This window comes from Pseudoliparis swirei, chromosome 18 (genome assembly GCF_029220125.1).
Source record: "Pseudoliparis swirei isolate HS2019 ecotype Mariana Trench chromosome 18, NWPU_hadal_v1, whole genome shotgun sequence".
In the NCBI taxonomy this organism is placed as follows: Eukaryota; Metazoa; Chordata; class Actinopteri; order Perciformes; family Liparidae; genus Pseudoliparis; species Pseudoliparis swirei.
In genome coordinates this window covers 12298578-12319427 of record NC_079405.1, presented here as the reverse complement: position 1 = coordinate 12319427, position 20850 = coordinate 12298578, and the positions used below count along the sequence as shown (strand labels likewise).

At 41.1% G+C, this 20850-nt stretch overlaps 2 protein-coding genes across 8 annotated transcripts in view; one reads left to right on the top strand and one right to left on the bottom strand.

Moving 5' to 3' along the window:
• The window catches only part of cacna2d2a (calcium channel, voltage-dependent, alpha 2/delta subunit 2a), a 146883-nt gene extending 130497 nt beyond the window's left edge, over window positions 1–16386 (top strand). For 2 of the 3 annotated variants that reach the window (XM_056436377.1, XM_056436375.1), the window contains 23 exons: window positions 168–242; window positions 328–402; window positions 551–622; window positions 787–858; window positions 1033–1094; window positions 3348–3424; window positions 4544–4558; window positions 6383–6443; window positions 7231–7328; window positions 7800–7890; window positions 7975–8037; window positions 8182–8288; window positions 8410–8508; window positions 8962–9053; window positions 9146–9193; window positions 9285–9356; window positions 9444–9596; window positions 9764–9816; window positions 9955–10010; window positions 10405–10528; window positions 10865–10974; window positions 11232–11314; window positions 12503–16386. In XM_056436377.1, coding sequence (XP_056292352.1) covers window positions 168–242; window positions 328–402; window positions 551–622; window positions 787–858; window positions 1033–1094; window positions 3348–3424; window positions 4544–4558; window positions 6383–6443; window positions 7231–7328; window positions 7800–7890; window positions 7975–8037; window positions 8182–8288; window positions 8410–8508; window positions 8962–9053; window positions 9146–9193; window positions 9285–9356; window positions 9444–9596; window positions 9764–9816; window positions 9955–10010; window positions 10405–10528; window positions 10865–10974; window positions 11232–11314; window positions 12503–12625 — 1881 coding nt within the window. In that variant the 3' untranslated portion in view covers window positions 12626–16386. The remainder of the gene's footprint in view (window positions 1–167; window positions 243–327; window positions 403–550; window positions 623–786; window positions 859–1032; window positions 1095–3347; window positions 3425–4543; window positions 4559–6382; window positions 6444–7230; window positions 7329–7799; window positions 7891–7974; window positions 8038–8181; window positions 8289–8409; window positions 8509–8961; window positions 9054–9145; window positions 9194–9284; window positions 9357–9443; window positions 9597–9763; window positions 9817–9954; window positions 10011–10404; window positions 10529–10864; window positions 10975–11231; window positions 11315–12502) is intronic. The other variant, XM_056436376.1, reaches the window with a different exon arrangement.
• A 245-nt stretch (window positions 16387–16631) lies between these two features.
• On the bottom strand, window positions 16632–20683 carry abhd14b (abhydrolase domain containing 14B). Of its 5 annotated transcripts, none has more exons than XM_056436381.1 (4): window positions 20474–20683; window positions 19329–19543; window positions 18884–19125; window positions 16632–17726 (listed from the first exon to the last, which is right to left on the bottom strand). In XM_056436381.1, exons 1-4 carry the CDS (start codon window positions 20602–20604, stop codon window positions 17547–17549), a joined length of 768 nt encoding a protein of 255 aa, XP_056292356.1. In that variant the 5' UTR covers window positions 20605–20683; the 3' UTR covers window positions 16632–17546. The 5 variants fall into 5 exon arrangements, with proteins under 5 accessions (XP_056292356.1, XP_056292358.1, XP_056292357.1 ...); XM_056436383.1 differs by having other exon boundaries at window positions 20285–20560; XM_056436382.1 differs by having other exon boundaries at window positions 20303–20559.
• Window positions 20684–20850: the final 167 nt, after the last annotated feature.

Genomic DNA, 20850 nt, shown 5'->3' with positions numbered 1-20850 from the left:
CACAGTTTCAGATAGGCTGTAAGAATGTGGACTAATCAGAATGCACACAAAGTGATAAGTCAAAGGTGGCATTGGGATGTTCTTAGTACTCTCACAGCTGTGATTCTCTGGTGTCAGTGCGGTTGTGGATTAAATAATAATGATTACCTCACATGTTCTTCCTGCAGAACCAGCTCATCCTCGGAGTCATGGGAGTAGATATTGCAATTAACGAAATCAAAAGGAAGACACCTACATACAGAGTGAGCATGTTGTATACTCAATATCACTCTCATATCACTTTAATATTGATCATTATTGAATCACACCTCCATTCGCTCTTCTCAGCTTGGAGCCAATGGCTACACCTTTGCCATTGACCCGAATGGCTACGTACTGCTGCATCCCAACCTTCAACTCAAAGTAGGTCCAGCTGAGAACGCCGACCAGTGTTTAATCAGTCTAAATAATGCTTACATTTTGACTGGTTTTTTTTCTGCTGACTAATGTAACCCCTCCCCCCTCCTCCCCCTTCTCCTCCGTCCTCCCCTGCTCTCTCTTTCTTGTTCAGGTCAATAACTTCAGGGAGTCCGTCACTCTGGACTTTCTGGATGCAGAGTTGGAGGACAGCAACAAGGAGGAGGTAAAACAACCTCTCTGAAACAGCATCATTACTTTCAGCTTGTGTGTTTAAAATGCATTTAGCATAATAATTTTATTAATCAATTGTTTTTTCTATTTATGTGTCTGTATGTGCTCTCTCTCCCTCTCTCTCACTGTCTCTCTATCCCTCTCTCTCTCTTTCAGATCCGTCGACAGATGATTGATGGCAAACCAGGGCAAAAGAAAATCAAGACACTCATTAAGTCGGTTGATGAGGCAAGTCATCAATATGAGACTCAATCATGAGCCACAGTAGCCCCTTCCTGAATGGTGTTGTAATGAACCTGAATGAATCAGTATGTTTAGGATCTGTTGTTTCCTTCCAATTATGGGAAGAGAGATGTGCTGAGGATGTGACCGTGTTGCATATTTCTCTGTGGTTGTCAACAGAGGTACATAGACGAGGCCATGCGTACGTACACATGGACGCCTGTGGATGGCACAGATTACAGGTCTGTTGGAAACTAAACATGCTTCAAGTTGAAACTGTGAGTGACGTCCATCTTTGATACTTTTGATTCGTCCAGTTTGAGTCAAAAGTCTCAGATGTATGGTTGACAGCTCGTTAATCAGCCGGCAGTGTAGCTGCCACTATCTCGCTCTTGGAATAGACTAAACACAGCAATGAACTTAGAACGGGCACTCGGTAGAGCGCATACCTTCGCATATCACAAGATTGGGCATTGAATTATGAACATTTTGGCATTAGTTGCATGCCAATTGGACAAAAATGTATCGTGCTATGGTAAAAAAAAGATGTTGACCTTTCCATGACCTTGACCTTTGACCCGATTGATCCCAAAATCTAATCAAATGGTCCCCGGATAATAACCAATCATCCCACCAAATTTCATGCCATTCAAGAAGATTTGACCTGTTCATGACCTTTGACCTTGACCTTTGACCCGATTGATCCCAAAATCTAATCAACTGGTCCCCGGATAATAACCAATCATCCCACCAAATTCCATGCGATTCGGTTCAATACTTTTTGAGTTCTGCGAATAACACGCATACAAATAAATAAATACACGGCGATCAAAACATAACCTTCCGCATTTTCAACGCATTTTCAATGCGAAGGTAATAAGGGAAACTTACTAATTTGCCTTCTGTATTTGCACTTAAATAATTCATCTGAATAACCCATATTAAAAAACTGTTTTGTTCTCTCATAAAAGCAAACTTCCACTTTACTCTAAGCACCAAATAATTGCATAGTTTATTCATCTCAAAACTTGGTTGAACATTTGAGGTTGCATCGTAATGACATTTCCTCCAGGCAACACTTTGCAAATTACAGTTTATTATATTCAATATTCCCACAAATGCCTGATGTGTGTTTTTTATTACATCGGCTGGCAGCGTATGCCCGGGCCAGGCTGAGTTCATATGAGGCTTTTCTCTGCGCAATTCTATTTATTTCAACTCAAAGACATTCCAGTGTATTTAACGATCCTCAAGTGTTACTGTTGTGGACTGCAATTGTCCAATCTAACTCTAACCAGACATTCAAAGCTCTTCTCTGTCAAGCGTCCTACATTTTAGCAGTTAGGGACTTTATTTACTCATAAAACTGGCATTGGATGTTTCTTTAAATCTAAATTTGCCTTATCTACTTTTGTCTACTGTAGCTGAGGCTCAGTCTGATCCTGTTACTGTCACTGTCTGATGTTCTATCTGTTCCAATTAATCCTCTTACTTGGTTATATTTTAGCTTTGTGTGACACCACAGATTAAGAGATGGGACATGTATTTATTATTCTCATTTGATTTATGGTTTTGGTAAAATAGTAAATATTTACGAACATAAAGCATATGTAGGTCAAACTAACAGGATACAACAGTGACATATTTCAAAGTGAAACAGATTTTTCTCTTTAGTTTGAGCCCTCTTGAAGTTGCACTCGATTGAATCAGAAACACAATATGTGGCCCAAATATCAGGCATGTTTGATACTTCACAGAATTTCCTCGCTCCAAACGCAGACACCAGCCTGCTCACAGCAGGGGGCATCTAGAATGTGCAGATGTGCATTCTGAATGTTTGATTTATGAGAATCGGCTTAAAATCCTCTGAATTGGAAACTTGAAACTGCTACTTTAGTAGTGGCTTCATAAGAGTGTGTGTACGTATAACCCAAAAAGACTACACTCACGTGCTATTAAATGAATACATGTCATTATATCCATAACTAATAGACAGTGCTTAAATGTGTGTCATTTGGAGTGTCACTTGTTACCAAAGTTATGTTTCTTTTATGATTTCATAGTTTCTTCCGAGCTCTAACAAAGCTGGTTGATTAATTTACTTCCTCACAAGAAATTGGGAAAGCCTGAATTGTTTAAATCCACATTACTTGTCAGCAGTCTTCCACTTCACAGCCTTTTGCTGGTACATACAGTAGCTGTGTTTTTCTGCACATTACTGCCACCTGACAATCAGTGGAGTATGAAATGTTCCCGGCGCCACATAAAAACAAACCAGCCATGATGACACCATTGCTCCACTAGAGGTCAAAAACACCACAGAGATGTTAAGACTGAGCCCCCCCTGTCTAATGCCATCACAGTAAAGACGAGACCTTGAAACTAGTCGCGGCTGTTGGTGAGCGATCTCGACTGTGTGTGTTTTATATCGGAGAGTTTCTATGTGCATTCGTAACGTGTTCCTGGTTTTCTGTGTCTGCCTCCTCTTACCTCAGTCTAGGGTTGGTACTGCCCACATATAGCGAGAACCACATCAAGGCCAACCTTAGTGACCAGATCCTTCAGGTGCAGTGTAAGTACCTGGAAATACCCAGCATCCTTCACTCGCTGCCTCTCTCTTCTTCTCTTTCTCTCTCTCTCTCTCCACTCTTTCCTCCTCTCTCTTTCCCAAATATGACCTTATGCTCTTATCCAGTCCTTTTTGCCCTGGGTCTCCGACATCATCGCAGGGAGTGTCCGAGCGGAGTCGCCTGCCCCGCTCCCTCTGTCCCCCTTCTTGCCCCTCTCTGCGCTCTACGATAGGCAGGACCATACCTGAGTCCCCCGACTCCTCTTCTGTCCCCTGTTCCCTCCTGTCTTCATGCTGTGCTGTAAAATGGTGATGTTTTTTCTTCACACTGGCTGAAGAAAAAAATAACTTAACTGACAGAAAGGTGAAAGCTGTGGTTTTACTGTATTACTCAGGTGAAAATAATGGTGACTGCTATTATTTTTTTTGCCAAATGCTCTCGCCTCTTCTCCACTAAGTAATGATTCTGAAGCATATGTGTTCAAAGTGTTTGATGTTCTGGAAAACTGTGAAAACACGCATGCTTTTCACTCCTTATGATGAGTTTTATTATTTGGGGATTTGTTCCTTCTGTTATGTGTGTAATTTATTTTCTAATTTTATTTATGTATTTGTTAGATCGTGTGAGATGTTTCTCAGCTTTGGAATCATTCAGTGTTTAAAAACTCCCACATGGCCCGGGACAAGGGTCTGTCTAATGTGGGAGTTTGGGTTTCTGTGGGTCTGAATGGGGACACTTGTTGTCACTCTCATTCTTCCTTTGTCCAGACCCTTTTTCTCCCTTTTTTCTTGTTTCATTTGATTATTTTTTTTGTTTGACCATGATTATCTCTCACAATTACTGGTTTTGTCTTTACTTTTTTCCTTTCCTGGTTTTCTCTTTTATTCCATTCTTTTCTTCCGTTGATTTTTTGTTTCCTCGTTTGCTCTTGCAAATAAGATGTTTGCCCTTCATTTCTTTTTCTCTTTTGTCTTGTTTGACTTAAATTGGTTTCTTTCTTTCAAGAAAACAATATTTTTATTCAAACAGTAATTGAATAAAATATTGTCTGTGATCCCCCCCTTCCCACCCGACCCCCTGTTTCTTTTCTTGCTCTCTCCTTCTCTGATGGATCCTCACAGTGCCAAACACCAAGGGCAAGTATACTCCGAATTGGTCCACGTTCCTTTCTTTACTTCCTACTCCCTACCGCTGCCTCCTTCCCACACCTCTCGTTCCTAACCTCTTCCTGCTGCCCCCTCCTCCTCCTCCTCCTCCTCCTACCCTCACCTGTCCCATCCTGCTTGCCTCTGTTCCTGCCCGTCTTGCCTTCAGGACTTTCTCTTTTTCCTCTTCCTCCTTTTATCCCTCCTTCTTCTCTTCACCTTCTTGCTGCAGCTCAGATCCCACATCTCTCACGATGGCTCCTCTGGTCCCCAGCCTCCCCCTCCTCCCCACGTACCCGCTGCTCCAGAAGCAAAAACAAACACCTACTGCACCCAAGGAAGACAAATATTCATGTTCTCTGTTAAAACTTGTCCTTTGTCCCTCCTAATCCTTTTCCTTCTGTGGATAGCTCCAAATGGGTTGTGTCTGCCTCCTTTGTCTCTCCCTCTCTTTCTCATTCTTACACTTTTTTCCTTTTCTTTCACCATACTTCTTTCTCTTCCTCGTCATCGTTCTCACTTTCTCTTTCACCGTACTTTTCTCTCTCTCTCTATCTCACTCTCTCTCTCTCTTTCTATTGTTTTTCTTACAATGTCATTAGTTAGAAATGTCTTAAACTAATTCTAATTCTTTAATTAGATTTTTTTGTTTTAAAACTCCCTCTTGTCAGAACAATTGCTTCATTAATTTACGTTAGGTAAAATAGTTCTAAGCATTTTCTGTTAGGTTGACGAACACACTAAGCTGATATATTCAATCTGAGCTACGATAATGTATCAGAACATGCATTGAATGTAAGTGCTGCTATTTATTTAAAGTAGAATTAATAGGGATCTCTTGCGGTCATAATATTTTTACAAAGATATACTTAATTCTCCATATAAAAAAGGTTCTGTAATGTTTGTTAGTAGCTCGTCTATACTGTAGCTGGAGATGTTGCAGCCTGCAGACTGACCCTTCAGGGCCGAGCTGCGTCCTGCCCCCCAGGTCCTCCCATGTTGTCAGGTGTCAGGGTGCCGTCTGACTCCTGTGTCGTCCCTGTGTACTCACTGTCTCCATCAGCTTGTCTCCCTCCCCCTCACCCCTCAGACTGCCGGGGCCACGGCCCAACACTTCCTCAGTAACCCTGACCCCGGATGTGCACGGCATTGTGGGCGGAAAACTACCTGGGCACTCTATTTTAGCTCTTTACATAATGAGAAGATTACACCTTGGATTGGTCGCAGACTCAGATGGTGTGGCTTGTAATGAGGGTTGATATTGTTTGGTTTTGTCTGTGATAGATTAAAATGAAGTTGCCCTTCGACATGCCCTTCACAATGCAATGCATTTCCTATGATTATGAGTCTCTCGGAGCCCTCCACTCTGCCAGTCTGAGGGGTGACCACTTCCATCAGGACCTTCACCATCCTCCCCTGCAATAGTTGGCCATGTTGATGCCTGCCTGATCTAAAAAGCACTCATTGTGAATAATCTGTCTGAGAACTTGCTTCCTGACTCATCACGACTTGCAAGTCAGTTCTCAGACATCCAAAATGTGTTAGATTGAAACCAAATTAATCAGAAAATGTTTGACGATAAAGTGATAAAGATAAAGTGAGTGCTTGTGAAACTAAAGCCGTCGTCCATTTAGAGTCGGGTTCTATTTTCGGCACCATATTGGCTAACGCTAGTGTTCCCATGATACCTCAGTGTTGCTATGGTAAACTCCCTTCTGCGTCCCTGCACCTCTGAAGAACAGCTGCTGTTTACCCACAACTCCCCACTGCCCTGCCCACCGCTCTTCCCGGATAATCTTCCCCTTTCTGTTGCAGATTTTGAATCACTGCTGCCAAACAGTTTTGAGTCTGAAGGACATGTATTCATTGCTCCCAGGTAGTCCTGTGTGTGAATGCTTGGTGTCGTTGACGGTCATCAGTGTTTGGTCTTGTCTTTTGATGCACTATATTCTTGAGTGTTGTTGTTGTTGTTGTTTTTTGGCTCTACGTTCAACCTTTTTATAACAGTTATCTGTTTTCTTCACTTATGTCTTGTGATGAGTTGCACTCTGTGGAAGTGGTTGTGTTTTATTCATTCATTGTTCATTATTTTCAGTGGTTTGATAACTCACCGCAACAAATTTGAGGAAAATATAGAATTCATGATAACCCTGATTCTTTTTTCATTACATTCTCTACCCTAAATTAACCTCATTACAATAAAGTATTTGAAGCCACCTTAAATCTTCTTTGCATGCTACTACTGTGGTGTTGAATGTTTGTATTACAGTAATACATTTAGGGGTTATCGGTTAAATCGTACGACAAAAGGTTGATGTGTTAAGATAGGTTTTTTTTAACAACAAACACTACGGTATGTATGAAAAAACAGATCATCTTTGCATGTGCTCTTTTGTTCTCATAGCCTCCAGCTGCAACCTGACTTCTGAAATACACAAATAAAAATCACTCCTTCATTGTGATGCTTGCATGCTGCAGTCAAATCAGCATGTTGTTGAAATCGACAGCATGTTGGAATTTAAGCTTCAAGAAATGCATGCTGCACATGATGCATCTCCAGTCTGTGCTGCGTGTCCCTCTATGAAGACAGAGTCTAAATATTGTCCACACATGTTTGTTTTTAGCTTCTTTCTCTGAGTTAAAATGCCTCGTCTGTTCCTCAGGGAATACTGCAATGATCTGGAACTGTCCAACAACAACACTGAGTTCCTGCTCAACTTCATTGCTCTCATGGAGAAGGTGACACCAGACTCCAAACAATGTGAGTTGTATTTATTTCCACTCGCACTGATTTTAAATAAGTTTATTCAAGGCGTTGACTTTAATTGATGTGGTTTGATGTTATCTATTTTTATTATTGTCAATTAATCCCACACAAAAATCCATTGAACAGACCAAAAACCAACAATCATTTATACTACTAGTGATTAGTGTCTATGTCGCCTAATCTATATACACATTTTAATTTAATTCAATTTTGCCACCATCTGCACCAACACAAATCTTCTACAGCGACAGGTTGAGTTTTGGAGATTAATTTAGCTGTTTTATTGCTGAAAATGTCGAATGTGGCAAAAGAATAATTCTATGCAATGAGTATTTTATGTTTTGTTTGCTTTTGACCTAAAGTAGACGGAGTTTTACAATAAGGAGAGAAAGCTACATCTGATGTCAACATAAGTGATTTGTGTGCACTCTTTCTTTCTAGTCATCTCTATCTGATTCTATTTAGGTGACAATTTGCTCCTTCATAACCTGATTCTGGACACTGGCATCATCAGGCAGCTGGTCGAGAAAGTGTGGAAGAATAAAGACTTGAATACGTGAGTACAATAAAAGAACCACGTTTTAGATTTGACTCTGAGTACGATTTCAAACGTATTTCTCTCTTTTCTCCATCCATCTAGATATGGCTTTCTGGCTGTGTTTGCTGCCTCAGATGGCGGTGTCACACGAGTGTTTCCAAACAAGTGAGTGCACCCTTCATCAAGGCTGTGTGTGTCTGTTGTGTTTCTCATTTGATTCTCTTTTGATGAAGTAAGTTGTGTTCAATATAGCAGGAGGCTTGTACATTAGAGACTTACAGCTCCAGTGTCTGTGCTCTTAAATCTAAGGGCTGCAGAATCCTGGGAGGAGGACCCTGAGCCGTTTAATGCCAACTATTACCGCCGCAGTCTGGACAACAAGGGTTACATCTTCCAAGCGCCTTATCGTCGAACACGTGAATGATGCTCCCTTGGTCTTGGGTTATACATCTCACACTGAGCCTCATAATGTGTTTTGGCTCTTTGTTTCTAACCCCCTCTCCCGGCTTGTTTCTCTTTTTTGTTTCCCTCTCAAAGCCCGGGACGATCAGCAGAACCCAGAGAACGACACCATCGGGATCCTGGTGAGCACGGCTGTGGAGATCACAGTTGGAGGGAAGACCATCAAACCTGCAGGTGCGTTCAGCTCTGAAACAGTGGAGACAATTGTTTTACAGCAAGGAAGAGACATAAACACGTCTGTGTTTCTTGTTACTTTGTGTGGATATCTTTGTGCTTTGCATTCATTTTAAGGGCCTTTTATTATGCCTCTGCGTCTGGGCGCGATATCTCAGGAATGCTGGGAGGGAGTTACTTCAGATTTGGCACAAACATCCACTGGCACGCAAGGATGTAATAATTAGATTTAGGGGGTTAAAGGTCACTGTGCCCTCATAAAACACGTTTTAACATGAATCAATAATCCATATGACAATTTCACATAGATTAAGTTAATAAAGGTTAGAATTAGGACATTTTAGACAGACATGGATGTAAAGTGCAACATGTTGACGGAGGCATATAACTGTAAGGCGGTATTCTTGGTTGCATCTGTCTTTATGTTTTGGATTTTTCTCTCTTTTCTCTCAGTGGTCGGTGTGAAACTAGACCTTGAAGCCTGGACAGATAAGTTTAAGATCCTTGCAAGCAACCATACAGACAGCCGTCAGGGCTCGAATACGGTAATAAGTTCTACCTGAAAAGTATTTTATGTTCACAAGCTTACGGTTTCGCCAGTATTTCACCTTCTCATTTTGTTTTTTCTCCGTGCCAGTGTGGACCAAACAAGGGCTGTGAAATGGATTGTGAAGCCAACAGTGAGGTAAATATTTCTGCTAATTTCTGATGAGCTTCCTGTATTCAGCTCAAGCTACTTCTTCTGTTTAACAGCCTATTTGTGCCTCTGTGTGCAGGATCTCCTGTGTTATTTAGTAGACGATGGTGGATTCCTCATCATGTCTAATCAGAAGGACGACTGGAACATGGTGGAGTTAATGATTAATGTTCACACTTAGCACGCTTTCTTGTGTATCATTACACTGAGCTTAACCAGTGTTTCTGATTCCCCACAGGTCGGCATGTTCTTCAGTGATGTTGATCCCTACTTGATGTACGCGCTCTACAATAACTCCTTCTACAAAAGCAAGCGGTCATTTGACTACCAGTCTGTGTGTGAACGGATACCCAACAGTGAAGCTGGGGCTGCACCCAGAGGAGTGTTTGTGGTAAGAACATAAACTTAACCACCAGAGAGAACGAGACGTAATGAATTAAAATAGTAGACGAGAAGATAATACTTTGAATTGGTGGCGTAGTGAGGGCTGATGGGTGTTTGATTGGAATATGCATGACATGAATGTTCTTCAATCCTACTGTTTGTCTGTATCTGCAGCCCACAATTGCAGATTTTGTGAACGTGGCTTGGTGGACATCAGCGGCTGCATGGTGAGAGTCCTAACATACAGTACACACAAAATAAGAATAGAGATGTGATGGATACTCCTGGTTATAGAAACAGTACCATATTCACTGCATAACACGTGTCTGGGAAGTATTACTGAGCAGCATCTCCTGTCTCCACAGGTCTTTGTTCCAACAGTTTACATATGGATTGGCTTATCACAGCTGGTTCGTCACAGGTGTGTGCAAACAAGACAATCATTGAATGTTATCTTGGTGTTTCACATGCCTGCATGTAAAGTTTAAAGTAAAAAGTCACAGAAAGAAAAGGAATAACTTTATTTTACAACTTTTTCCCACCACTTGCAACGACATTAAAAAATAATTGTCTATATTTAATTAGTCAGTTTTCCTTTGAAATTAGTTTGTTTTACTCAGTTACACTCTAACAGCCTCGGTGAACAAACTGTAAATACAAACTATATAAAGAAATGAAGTAGAGAGGTTTTACAGCTTTTCCCAGACTAAGTATAGTCGTTCATCTTTGAAATCCCATTTTTAGAACCAGATCTAATGAATCAACTGAACTGACAAGAGTAACTCTTCTGTCGTTGTGCTCTGGTGATGCTGCAGATGAGGTGAATGCAGAAGGAATGGACTCCAAAGAGCGGAGTTGTGTAATGATCCAGACCCAGTACTACTTAAGTAATCTCAGCAGCTCCTACAACATCCTGCAAGACTGTGGCAACTGCTCCAGGTCTGTACACACAATAAAATACACACACACACGCACACACACACACACAAACTTTAAAAAACACGCACACACATTCACACCACAAAGGATCACATCGTGACCGTGGCACAGTTCGCAGGACGGATTCATCTTTCTGTCGGAGAAATATACTCTGCTGATGATTAAACTGCATCAGTTTAATGAAACGGTTTTATCGTTGGCGCAATGAGCCTTACGATACTGTCTCATGAATCTCGCTGATCCATTAGCAAATGAGGCTGTGATGTAAGCGAGCAGAGGGGGGTCGTGACAGAGTTGTCTCTCTCTCTCTCTCTCACTCTCACTATCTCTCTACAGGCTGATTCATGCCAAGAAGATAAACAACACCAACTTGCTGTTTGTGGTGGCAGAGAAGATGCCATGCAACACCTGCGAGATAGAAAAGCTGTCCCAGGAGGAGGAGGAGTGTATCCTTTTTCACGTTGTAGACCAGCTGGCAGAGAGGAAGACAAACCAGATTGTATCTCCTTATTAGCATACCTGTGGGGGGGGGGGGGGGGATGGCACATTTATTTCAAGGTTATTTGTAACCTGATGCCATGAATTGTGTCAAGTTCTTTAAGATCTGTTGGATTGCATAAGGAATTGTTATGTGGGCGGATGATGAAACATTGCTCCAAATTCAAACAATATTTAAATTTTCCTTCATTTAGTACTTTTTCAGTCAAGGAGGAAAATCCATGTGAAGAATTGACTGTGGCGCGCTATCGGAAAGGACCCTCCACCTGCTTTGACAACAATAACTCTGTACGATTTTCAGACACAATATCAATAAGCACATTTATTTGAAGTCTGTTTATCATGTTTTCATGAGAATCATATTTTTTTTGATTATGTGATCTTATAATTTTATAATTTTATTTTTCGTTGTCCAAATGAATGATTCTGAGCCGTAATTAGTAAATGAAAGTTTACTCAAACATATAAAGGACAAAAACAGTGAAACAGTCAATTACTTTGATAATCAGCTGTTTCATATGTAATTATGTACAGCACTCTGTAATGCATTTACTGTCCACTATTTTATTGACGTGTTTAAACTGTGTGTTTGAGTTTATCATCTATGGAGTTACCTCACACATTCAACAATGGAAGTCCATCATATGTGCACTACCATTTGTCACGTCCCCACTCCGAATTGTATCAATGTGAAAGTTATAAGTGGGCGTCAGTAATGACGCAACATGATGATGATCAGTAAGTGTCAGAGATCTCAATGTTCTGCTCGCTGCTGAGTGTCTGATGAGAGTAGTGAATGAGCATCTAGCTTGCTCTTTTACTGTGTCTTTGTACAGATGTAACACTTAAGAAAAGGCAAGGCAAGTTTATTTATATGGCACATTTCAACAAGGCAATTAAAAGTGCTTCACATAAAACTATTAACAGCATCAAAACATAATGCAAAATAAATCAAGATTTAAGAACATTAATTCAAACATTAAAAACAGTCAAAAAGCAAGAAATAGAATAAAAGTTGCAGTGCAGTTTGAGAAATAATATGCAGTAATGAGAAATGGATTGCCATCAATAAAGATGTAACATGTTAATTAGTTGGATGGTAGGCATATTTGGTTACCTTGGTTTTTTAACAGACAGATATCAAGAGTGATATCAATCTTCTCATCTAACCTTTGGCAAAAAAACAAATAAGTGTCTCTCACAAAATGTTGAACTGTTCCCAAACTTGGATGCAAAGAGAGAAAAAAGTCAACCATCCTAGTTTTTGTCCAAAGAAAACGGTTCAGCATGTTGACAGAAAGACTGAAACACAATAATAATCGGGAACTGGGGGCTTCCTAATCCATTGTACAAATTACTTGGTAAATTGATAAGTAACAAAGCGTAAGGAATTCATATGTTGTCTGCTAGCATGCGGTATTAAACACACATCTGATGTACCAGACATGTTCTGACAGCTCGTGTTTCCCTCTGCAGGAGAACACATCCGACTGTGGACGGGGACACTCCTTCCGTCCGTCCCTCTACACCTTACTGCTCATTCAGCTGCTTCTGCTTTATCCAGCCGTCAGCCCCCACTGTCGCTCTCTGCTACATTAATTAAATGTTCCTCGACTAATCCTCCTTTTAGCCCTCCCGACATAAATCCCTCTGACCCCACCTCCCACATCCATGCCCCTATGCCGTCATGATATAGTCATAGGTAATAATGGGACTTCTCTCCACGGCACATTGGAAGCCCTGAGTGCCGCGCTACCCAGCTCGCTTCAGTTTGTGTCGTTTAGTGACAACTGCCGGATATTTGCGTCTTCAGCCAGTTAACCTTCATCTGCAAGAGGAGTAGGTTGTGCTGTACCACCTGGATCCTCAGAGGCAATGTCAGAAAAGAGAAAACAACCCCACCCCCCTTAATGACCACCCCCACCACCTCCAACATCCGCGGAAGGGAGGGGAAAGAGGACAGGCCGATGTCCTCGCCACAGACCTCCGCCTCATACAGACTGGAGAGTTGATGTCCGTCTGCCTTTGGTCAGACAGACGCTGGGACTTCTCCCTCTTCTTCTCTCCTCCATCTCAGAGTCTCACACTCTGTCATTTGCCTCTGGTATGAGGCTGTGGACCATTCAGCCCGTTATAGCCACCATAAAAGAAAATAACAGAAAAAAAGAGTTGTCAAGTATACAAAATGTCAAGTATAATCGCTGAAGTGATGAGTATTACAGACAAACAGTATATGTAGGTTTAATTTGACGAGGAACTTGTCAGTTGTTTATCTAAAAAGACATAAATTAATGTATGCACTATATCTACTTGCCAAAATGAGATAGACTTTCATGAGGTTTTATTTTGTCGAGCCAAAACACAAGGAGGAAATGGCTTCTGATTGAGATCTAGGATAATCCATGAGGACGAGGAGACACTCAGAAACTGAATGCAGATTCATTTTGTGCAGTGCCTAATTACAGATTAAAGTTTTTAAAAGACGTCTACTGGGGATTATGGTAATGACACGATAATAATTGCATTTCTTGAAGTATTTTCTCTCATATTTACAATCTAAGGCTAGTGCTGTCTGGTTTACACACTAATGACAGCTGTAAAATATGAATCAGTACTATTCGGTGACTGCAGATTCGGAACATCGTTGATGTGTATTATTCTCAATTGACCTTTTTGACCTCTGGTTTTGGACTGACGTTTAAAAAAAAAAAAAAAAGAACTCCCTGTGCTCTCTGACAGGAAAGCTCAGCTCTGCCAATCCTCCTGAGGCTTCTCCAGTAACCTCTACTAACACTCACGATTTGTATATGTGCTTCACTTCTGGTCATACAACAGACTCACCAGGATCTCTGCCTCATGGCTGTTTCGTCGTAGTAGTACTGGATGGGCTTTTTCTTTGGGGGCTTCTATTACCTTTGACTGATGCTGTTCAAACTTCAAAACCATTCGCTGCTGGGGGATTGGGGCTTATCAACATAATATGGTGATCACGTATCGTAGTAGTCTGGTTGTAATCCGTCGCCGTTAATCATTTGATCATTACGATGTTTAGGAGCCGCTCTGTTTCATAGTGCCTTGATGCACTTTGTTTTGGACCACATTGGCTGTATAAGAGTAGAGCTACTGTATAGTACCTTTATAAAGCAACTACCTTTGGGGAGCTTCTGAGACTGAATCTGTCAGCTATAAAAATAGCTTTACAGAGCCATGGCACTGGGTGGCTTTCGCTTCATGTATTTGCCCTCTCGACTGAGGTTGCTCCAGAGCCACCTGACTGTCATCCTATAAAGTTACTATACCGTTCCTTTACAAAGCCATGTATAGAGCTATGATACACTGTCCGTATACAGCGACTTAACTGGCCATAGAGCGTATTTAGGGCCACCTGACTTCTATAGTTCTGCCTGAATCGTATGTGTTTGTGTTTGGATGTGTGCGCGTGTGTGTTAATTTGCATTGAAAACCCTCAAAGGGAATGTCTTTAAAATGAGAAGTGGAGTGTATGAGGGACGGCAGTTGTGGTAGCATAGCTGTGTTTCCTGTTCCTGTGTTGCAACGGACAAAACCCAGTGTTGTTATGGAGGAGGAAAAAAAGGGATTTGACTGAAACAAACATAATCCATCTTTAACCATCAGTCTGCCTAAATGTTAATCTAATAGAGCAGAGGTGTCCAAAAGAATGTGTAGTTCATCCGTGTTTTCTGCTTCAAATGCAACATAGTTAACAAAGCCTCTCTAAATGCCTTAGTGTTACACAGTACGGAGCTCTGATGCGTATCCCTCCCTCATGTTCACTCACACACACACACAAAATGATCCTCCAAAATATTCACTCCCTGGGTTTTCTTGGTGTTCTGCAGTAAGTATAGTGAGCTCTAATTTTGTATCTTTGCGTCTTGAAATGGTTCGTTATTGATTGATGCCTGATTGATGTGTTGATTAAATGCTTGAAAGCCAAGTGGGAGTGTTACATTTCAAAAAGCCTCTGACCTTCAATGTTCACACACAACCAAACCTCACTTTATTGCTCCGGATGGACGATTTACACGACAATTTGATCCTTAACTACTCACTGTGTACAGTTGTTGGTACTATTTGATGTGACAAACATGCTGGCACACTAACTGCAGTTCGGCTCCGAACAAATCGGACTCAGAAACAAAAGAATGACAAAATTTAAGAAATGTGTATTTCCAATTTGGCTCCTTTCACTTCCCTATCTATCATCTGATGCCGATGCAGTTGTACTTTTCTGGCATTTGTTTGTCTCTGTCCTGTGCCATTTAAATCTGTCTGTATTTCCCCATTTCCACTGTCTGTAAATGAGTGCTACACGTGCCTGTGGAAATGTACCCCCTGCAACGTCCTCTCTTTACCTGGTTCTGTACGCTTACAATCCTCATACACAAACTAAGTATGTAGGCCTACAGTTTTTTTGCACTGCGACATTATGCACAACACACACCTATAAGCGAACATGTAATGACACTTATTGCCCAGCTGGGTGATGTCAACCACCAGGCAGAAGTAAGCCAAGGATGTCACCTCCCAGGTGTGTTTTTGGTGAGCGGGTGAATGTCAGAGGCGAGCTCAGGGAGTGGGTCTCCACAGAGCAGCACGGTCGAACAGCAGGTCATGGAGGAATCATATCGTAACGTCTGTGTGCATCCCGACAGAAAAAAAGTATTCTGAAAGGGGCCACACGTCTGATTTCTGTGGTTTGACAAATTTACTTTTGCCAACAAAAAAAATCGTAAAAAATTGAGAATTGGACCAGCTTGGGAACGATGAGAGGGAGGGGTCAGCTTCAGGACAGGACCCTGAAATAAGTATGGGTTGGTTTTCAGAAAGCCTCTCGCCCCCTCCCGACCCTCGCTGCATCCGTGTTGGTGCGTCTCTGTGGGAAAGATACGTGCGTATGTGATTCTGTAGTCTGTAGTCTGGTGCTATGTGACCATGTTTGACAAGTGTGTGTAAAAATAACGGCAACATTTAGAGAAGAAAAAAAAAAAGTGTTAAATCAGTCAAATTTTAAGTAAAGTTATAAAAAATATAGGAATACAGCACTGTTGATAAATTTGAAATCTGAAGTCAAAATGTCTTAAATGAATTCATTTTCTTCTGTCTTCTTGTACGTCTGTGAGTGTGAATGTTTGTGTGCTTGGAAGATTTAGCTCCTTCTTTTCTGGACACTGGTCCATGTCGCTCCATTCTTTTGTACAGATGAAGCTAAAAAACAAAAGGAAAAAAGAAGAGAGCAAAATTTGTAAAATATTGTGTCTGTGACTCCTTGTAAAATATTTTCAAATTGTTTATTACAGAGAATCAGTTATTAAATAATGTTCATATTTTTCACTTCATTTCAACGTGTGGTGTTTTGTCTTTTCGTTGACACGCAGGTTGAGATTCATTTATTTTCCGGCTACATTGAAAATATAAAATCTATGTATAAATATTTGATTGCACCTTTATTTGTATACACAAGTTAGTTGGATTTCATGATATAAAAGGAAAAGTTAAAAATCTCGAAAAAAACACTTATTGGCTTTCTTAACCCTTGTGTTGCCTTAGGGTCATTTTGACCCGAATCAATATTACACCCTCCTTAGGATTAATTTGACCCCATTCAATGTTTAATGTCGGTGTTCTTTCGGTAGTCAACAAACAAACATAAAGTGCCTCACACTTAAACTTGGAAAACAATATTAATTCTAATAATTTTCTGGAGGTTTTAATTGCTGGCGTCAAATTGAACCCAAAGGGTAAAATATGTTAGTAAATATAAAGGTAACAGGAGGGTGAAACATTGAATCGGGTCAAAATGACCCAAAGGCGGGGGGAGGGTGTAATATTGATTCGGGTCAAAATGACCCTAAGGCAACACAAGGGTTAAAGAGACGAGACTATTAACACGATTCATGTTCAGGGGCGTAATTTAGATGTCAACGGTAGTGGAGACAGTTATTGACTTGTAAGGGCATAAATCCTCTAAAAGGGCTTTAGTTTTTTCAGATACCCCTACAAGAACAAAACACAACCATGTTTTTAATAATATAACTGGTAATTTTACATTTGTAATTTTTTGACATAAATAACCATTTTAGTGACATTGTAGGAGATGTAATCACTCTGGGGTAAACTGCTCTCTGCCCTAGATTATAACCAACTCAGATTTTTTCACTAGGTTAATTATGTTTAGATAAAAACATACAAAATGAAATTGTTCTCTTGCCAAAAAGGGATTAGAGCTATGGTGTCACTGAAAGGTCATATATGCTGGTTATCCAACCCCGTAAATTATGCTGTCGCTCTTATTCGTATACGCTAAATAGGATATTTAAAAGTTTGAGCCTCGTTTCTCTTCTTTCACATCTTAGTCTTTTTACAGGTATTATTTAAAAAGTCAAAATCAGGTTGACGTTTGCGGCCTAAATTTCTCTAGAATTAATATTGTGTATTTTTGTGTGGCTCCTCTGAATCCTTTATGTCGGACTGTTGTTGATGAGTATCTCCACTGATTTCACAGCGTATTTAGGAAGTCGGTGAGAGCTTTGTGCCAAGTGTCTGGGTCGTCCAGGTAACAAGGGTGACCCGCTCCTCTCATCACCACCACGCTGTGATTGGCCAGATTTCTCAGGTTGTTCAGTGACAGTTCTCCCAGCTGAGTGTCCTGGTCGCCGTAAACGATTAGAGATGGGACCTGGAGGAGAGACGGGACACAAAAACACGCGTGAAGGTAAGAGATCCTTCTGATGAATACTTTACAGAATCCTTTCTCTCCTTTGTATTTAATCTGTTTGTTTCTTTTGTTTGTCAAATCCATAACTAAAGGGATTTTCTATTTGTCCTCTATTTTACCTCAAGTAAAAAAAATTAAAAAGCATTCAAATAAATCTCATAAAAAGATGGCAAGCTTTTTATTCTCATTTGGTGTGACTAATAAATAAAAGTGTATAAAAGACTAGTCAGGCAGACCTCAATATTAGCTTTTATCAGCTGCGGAGAAATTATTCATACCATTGACTTAAATAAAGTCACACAATAGAAATAAATACACTCCATGACAAAAAAAGTTCTGCAATAAATGGGCTCTCCAAAAATGTTGTTATGCATTTACATAAAGTTGGGAGACTTGCAGGAAACTCACCTTTGAATGTTGCCGTTTGTCAGAGATATTAAAACCTTTGTCTTCTGATGACATTCAACATCACATTCAAGGGGTTAAACAAATAAAGGTGAGCGGCATACTATTACTTATTTTATAATCGCATTGTAATTACTGCTGCCCTAATGTGAAAAGGTAATTAAAGGTTGTACAATGTCAAGATGGAGCTCATTTAAACAAATTCATATTTAAAAAGCTTATATAATGTATGCAAAATCTCAACCTTGCAACGTAACTAGTAATTATAGCCGTCAAGGTTACCGCTCACCACATGCTTTTCATCAGCTTTAATTACTGTATGTATTTAGTTATTGTATATCAACATCTCACTTTGTAATCATGTCACTGCTTTTCTACTTGGTTATTTTCCCGAAATCACTGAACATCAAGCCGCCACCACGCTACGACAATGATTCGGAAGGGAACTACTTTTAAGTGACAAACACGTCTCCTTCCTGGATAATCCGCCTTCTCTTGGTTTGCCATTTGAAAAAAGTTTTTTTAAGTAGTTGGGAGTGGGATAAAAGCCAATGTGAAAGTCACAGAAGATCTGCTCCTCACAGCCACATGTCAAAGAGAGAGAAGGTTGTGCTGGAAAAAGGGGTTTGACATTCACGCTCTCAAGTTATCCTTAAAAGAGGACATGAAGAGTGCAAAGGAGTATTAAGTCAAACCTCACACACAGACTGTACCTTTACACTCTGGTACTGCTCTGCTGTGAAGTTCTCGGTGCAGATGGGAGCAACGGGGATGTAGGCTCGTATCAGAGCCTGATGCTGGAGGAGGAAGGGCAGGGAGTACATCCCACTGAGGGACGGGCTGATCACCACCACCGGGCTCAGGATCAGCTGCTCACACACCTCTTTCAGGAAGCCGGCGGGAGCCAGCTGGCCCACCGCTGCCGGGGCCTCGGCTGACTTAGAGTGGCCGAGTCCTGGAGAGAGAGAGAGAGAGAGAGAGAGGTTGTTTATTGTAGTTGGACCACTCATTTGGCGAGCTTACTGACACTGTCAGCCGTTGGTGCTGCACCAGCTACTCTGACAATTAGCTCATGGAGTCCGTTAAGGAACCCATTGCATTACTTTGCATCAGAAGCAGCGCTCCTTATGTGATGGCACTCAGGGCCACCAGAATCACCTGGCAGGTCGATGGCGACTGCACGGCATCCTGCTCTGGCCAGAGTCTCCAGAGTGCCGATGCTGAGCCAGTTTTCTGATGAGAAACGGATGCCGTGAAGAAGCAAAACGGACATCCTCACTTCCCCTTCAGTAGGTTCACTCTGTCTGTAGAACAGCGGCGCTTTGCAGCCCTCCACCTGCACGCGCCCCTCTGTTATCCGAACAGCCGACATCCTGAAAAGAAAAGAAGACGTTTAACTTCACACTGTTCATGGTACACACACTATGAGTATGTTGTGGTAAAGAAAAATAATAAGTTATAAGCATAACAAATATACTCCAGATTACTTGTAAAAGTAAAACTACTCATTAAGCAGAATGATCCTTTTCAGAATCATATTTTATTATTAAATTATAACTGGATACAAAGATGAGTAAGCATCACAGCTAGTGTGGCTGGTCAAGGTGGAGTTGTTTTTAATTACTTTCTTTGCTTCTGGGTATTCAAATCTATAACATTACATACACGTGAATGAGTTGAATCAGCAAAGCAGTCAGATAAATGGAGTGGAGTACTTGTTTAAAACAGCATGAAATGTACCTCAACGTTGGACAGTTGAGTACATTCATTCCACCAATCGTTGTGATGAATAAAAAGCATTGCTAACAACTACTGTACATTAATAAACACTTGATGGACCGCAGCCTCCTGCCGGAGGGAAGGACCTCAAAGAGTATGTGACCCGGGTGGGAGGGATCGGCTTATGGCTGTTTACAAGCACATTAAAGTGGGACATACACCTTTATTGAATGCGCAATAGGAGACTTTAAAGTAATTTTAATCGGAAATACTTACAAGTACCCCAAGACTGTACTTGACAACAAACTAATGCATTATCATAACAAAGCTCATCAGCTGAGCTGCTGACATCAACACACCAGACAACAGTGTACTTCCGTTCTCTAGTTACACACTTGCATCGCGCTGCTTACTCTGTGGTCCGCTGCAGGGAACTGACTGACGGACTGACGGTGTGTCCAGTTCAGACTAGAACGAAGAGTTCGCGGAAAAGTCTGATCAAAGTCCAGGTTAGATCATTTGATTGGTAATATCGAGCTTGCTCTCAGCACTTCATCTAAAACACGAGGAGGAAATAAACCCGCCTTTTATTACCCGAGATCCTCCAGAACTGAACCAACGAGTAACCTGCAAAGTCACGCAGGACCGTCCAGCCTGTAACCGGCTGCAGCTTCACGCTTACACCCCGGAAAACATGGAGAGAAAAACAAAACATTGGACGAATATTCTACTGACGTCTAGTGTTTGAGGAGAGAATTGCGTTTGTTCTGACGGCAATTTTATAAAGGCAATTTCTGTATGTTTTCCCCCAGTAAAATATTTGCTTTATCGTCAGTTAACTTGAGTGAAATTAGTTGAGTATCGTGGAAGGAGGCACACGAACGAGGACTGATGTGCCACTCGTCATTAATGATTGATGCGCAGTATTGATCGACCGTGTTTGGGGAATTAGGGCCTCTGT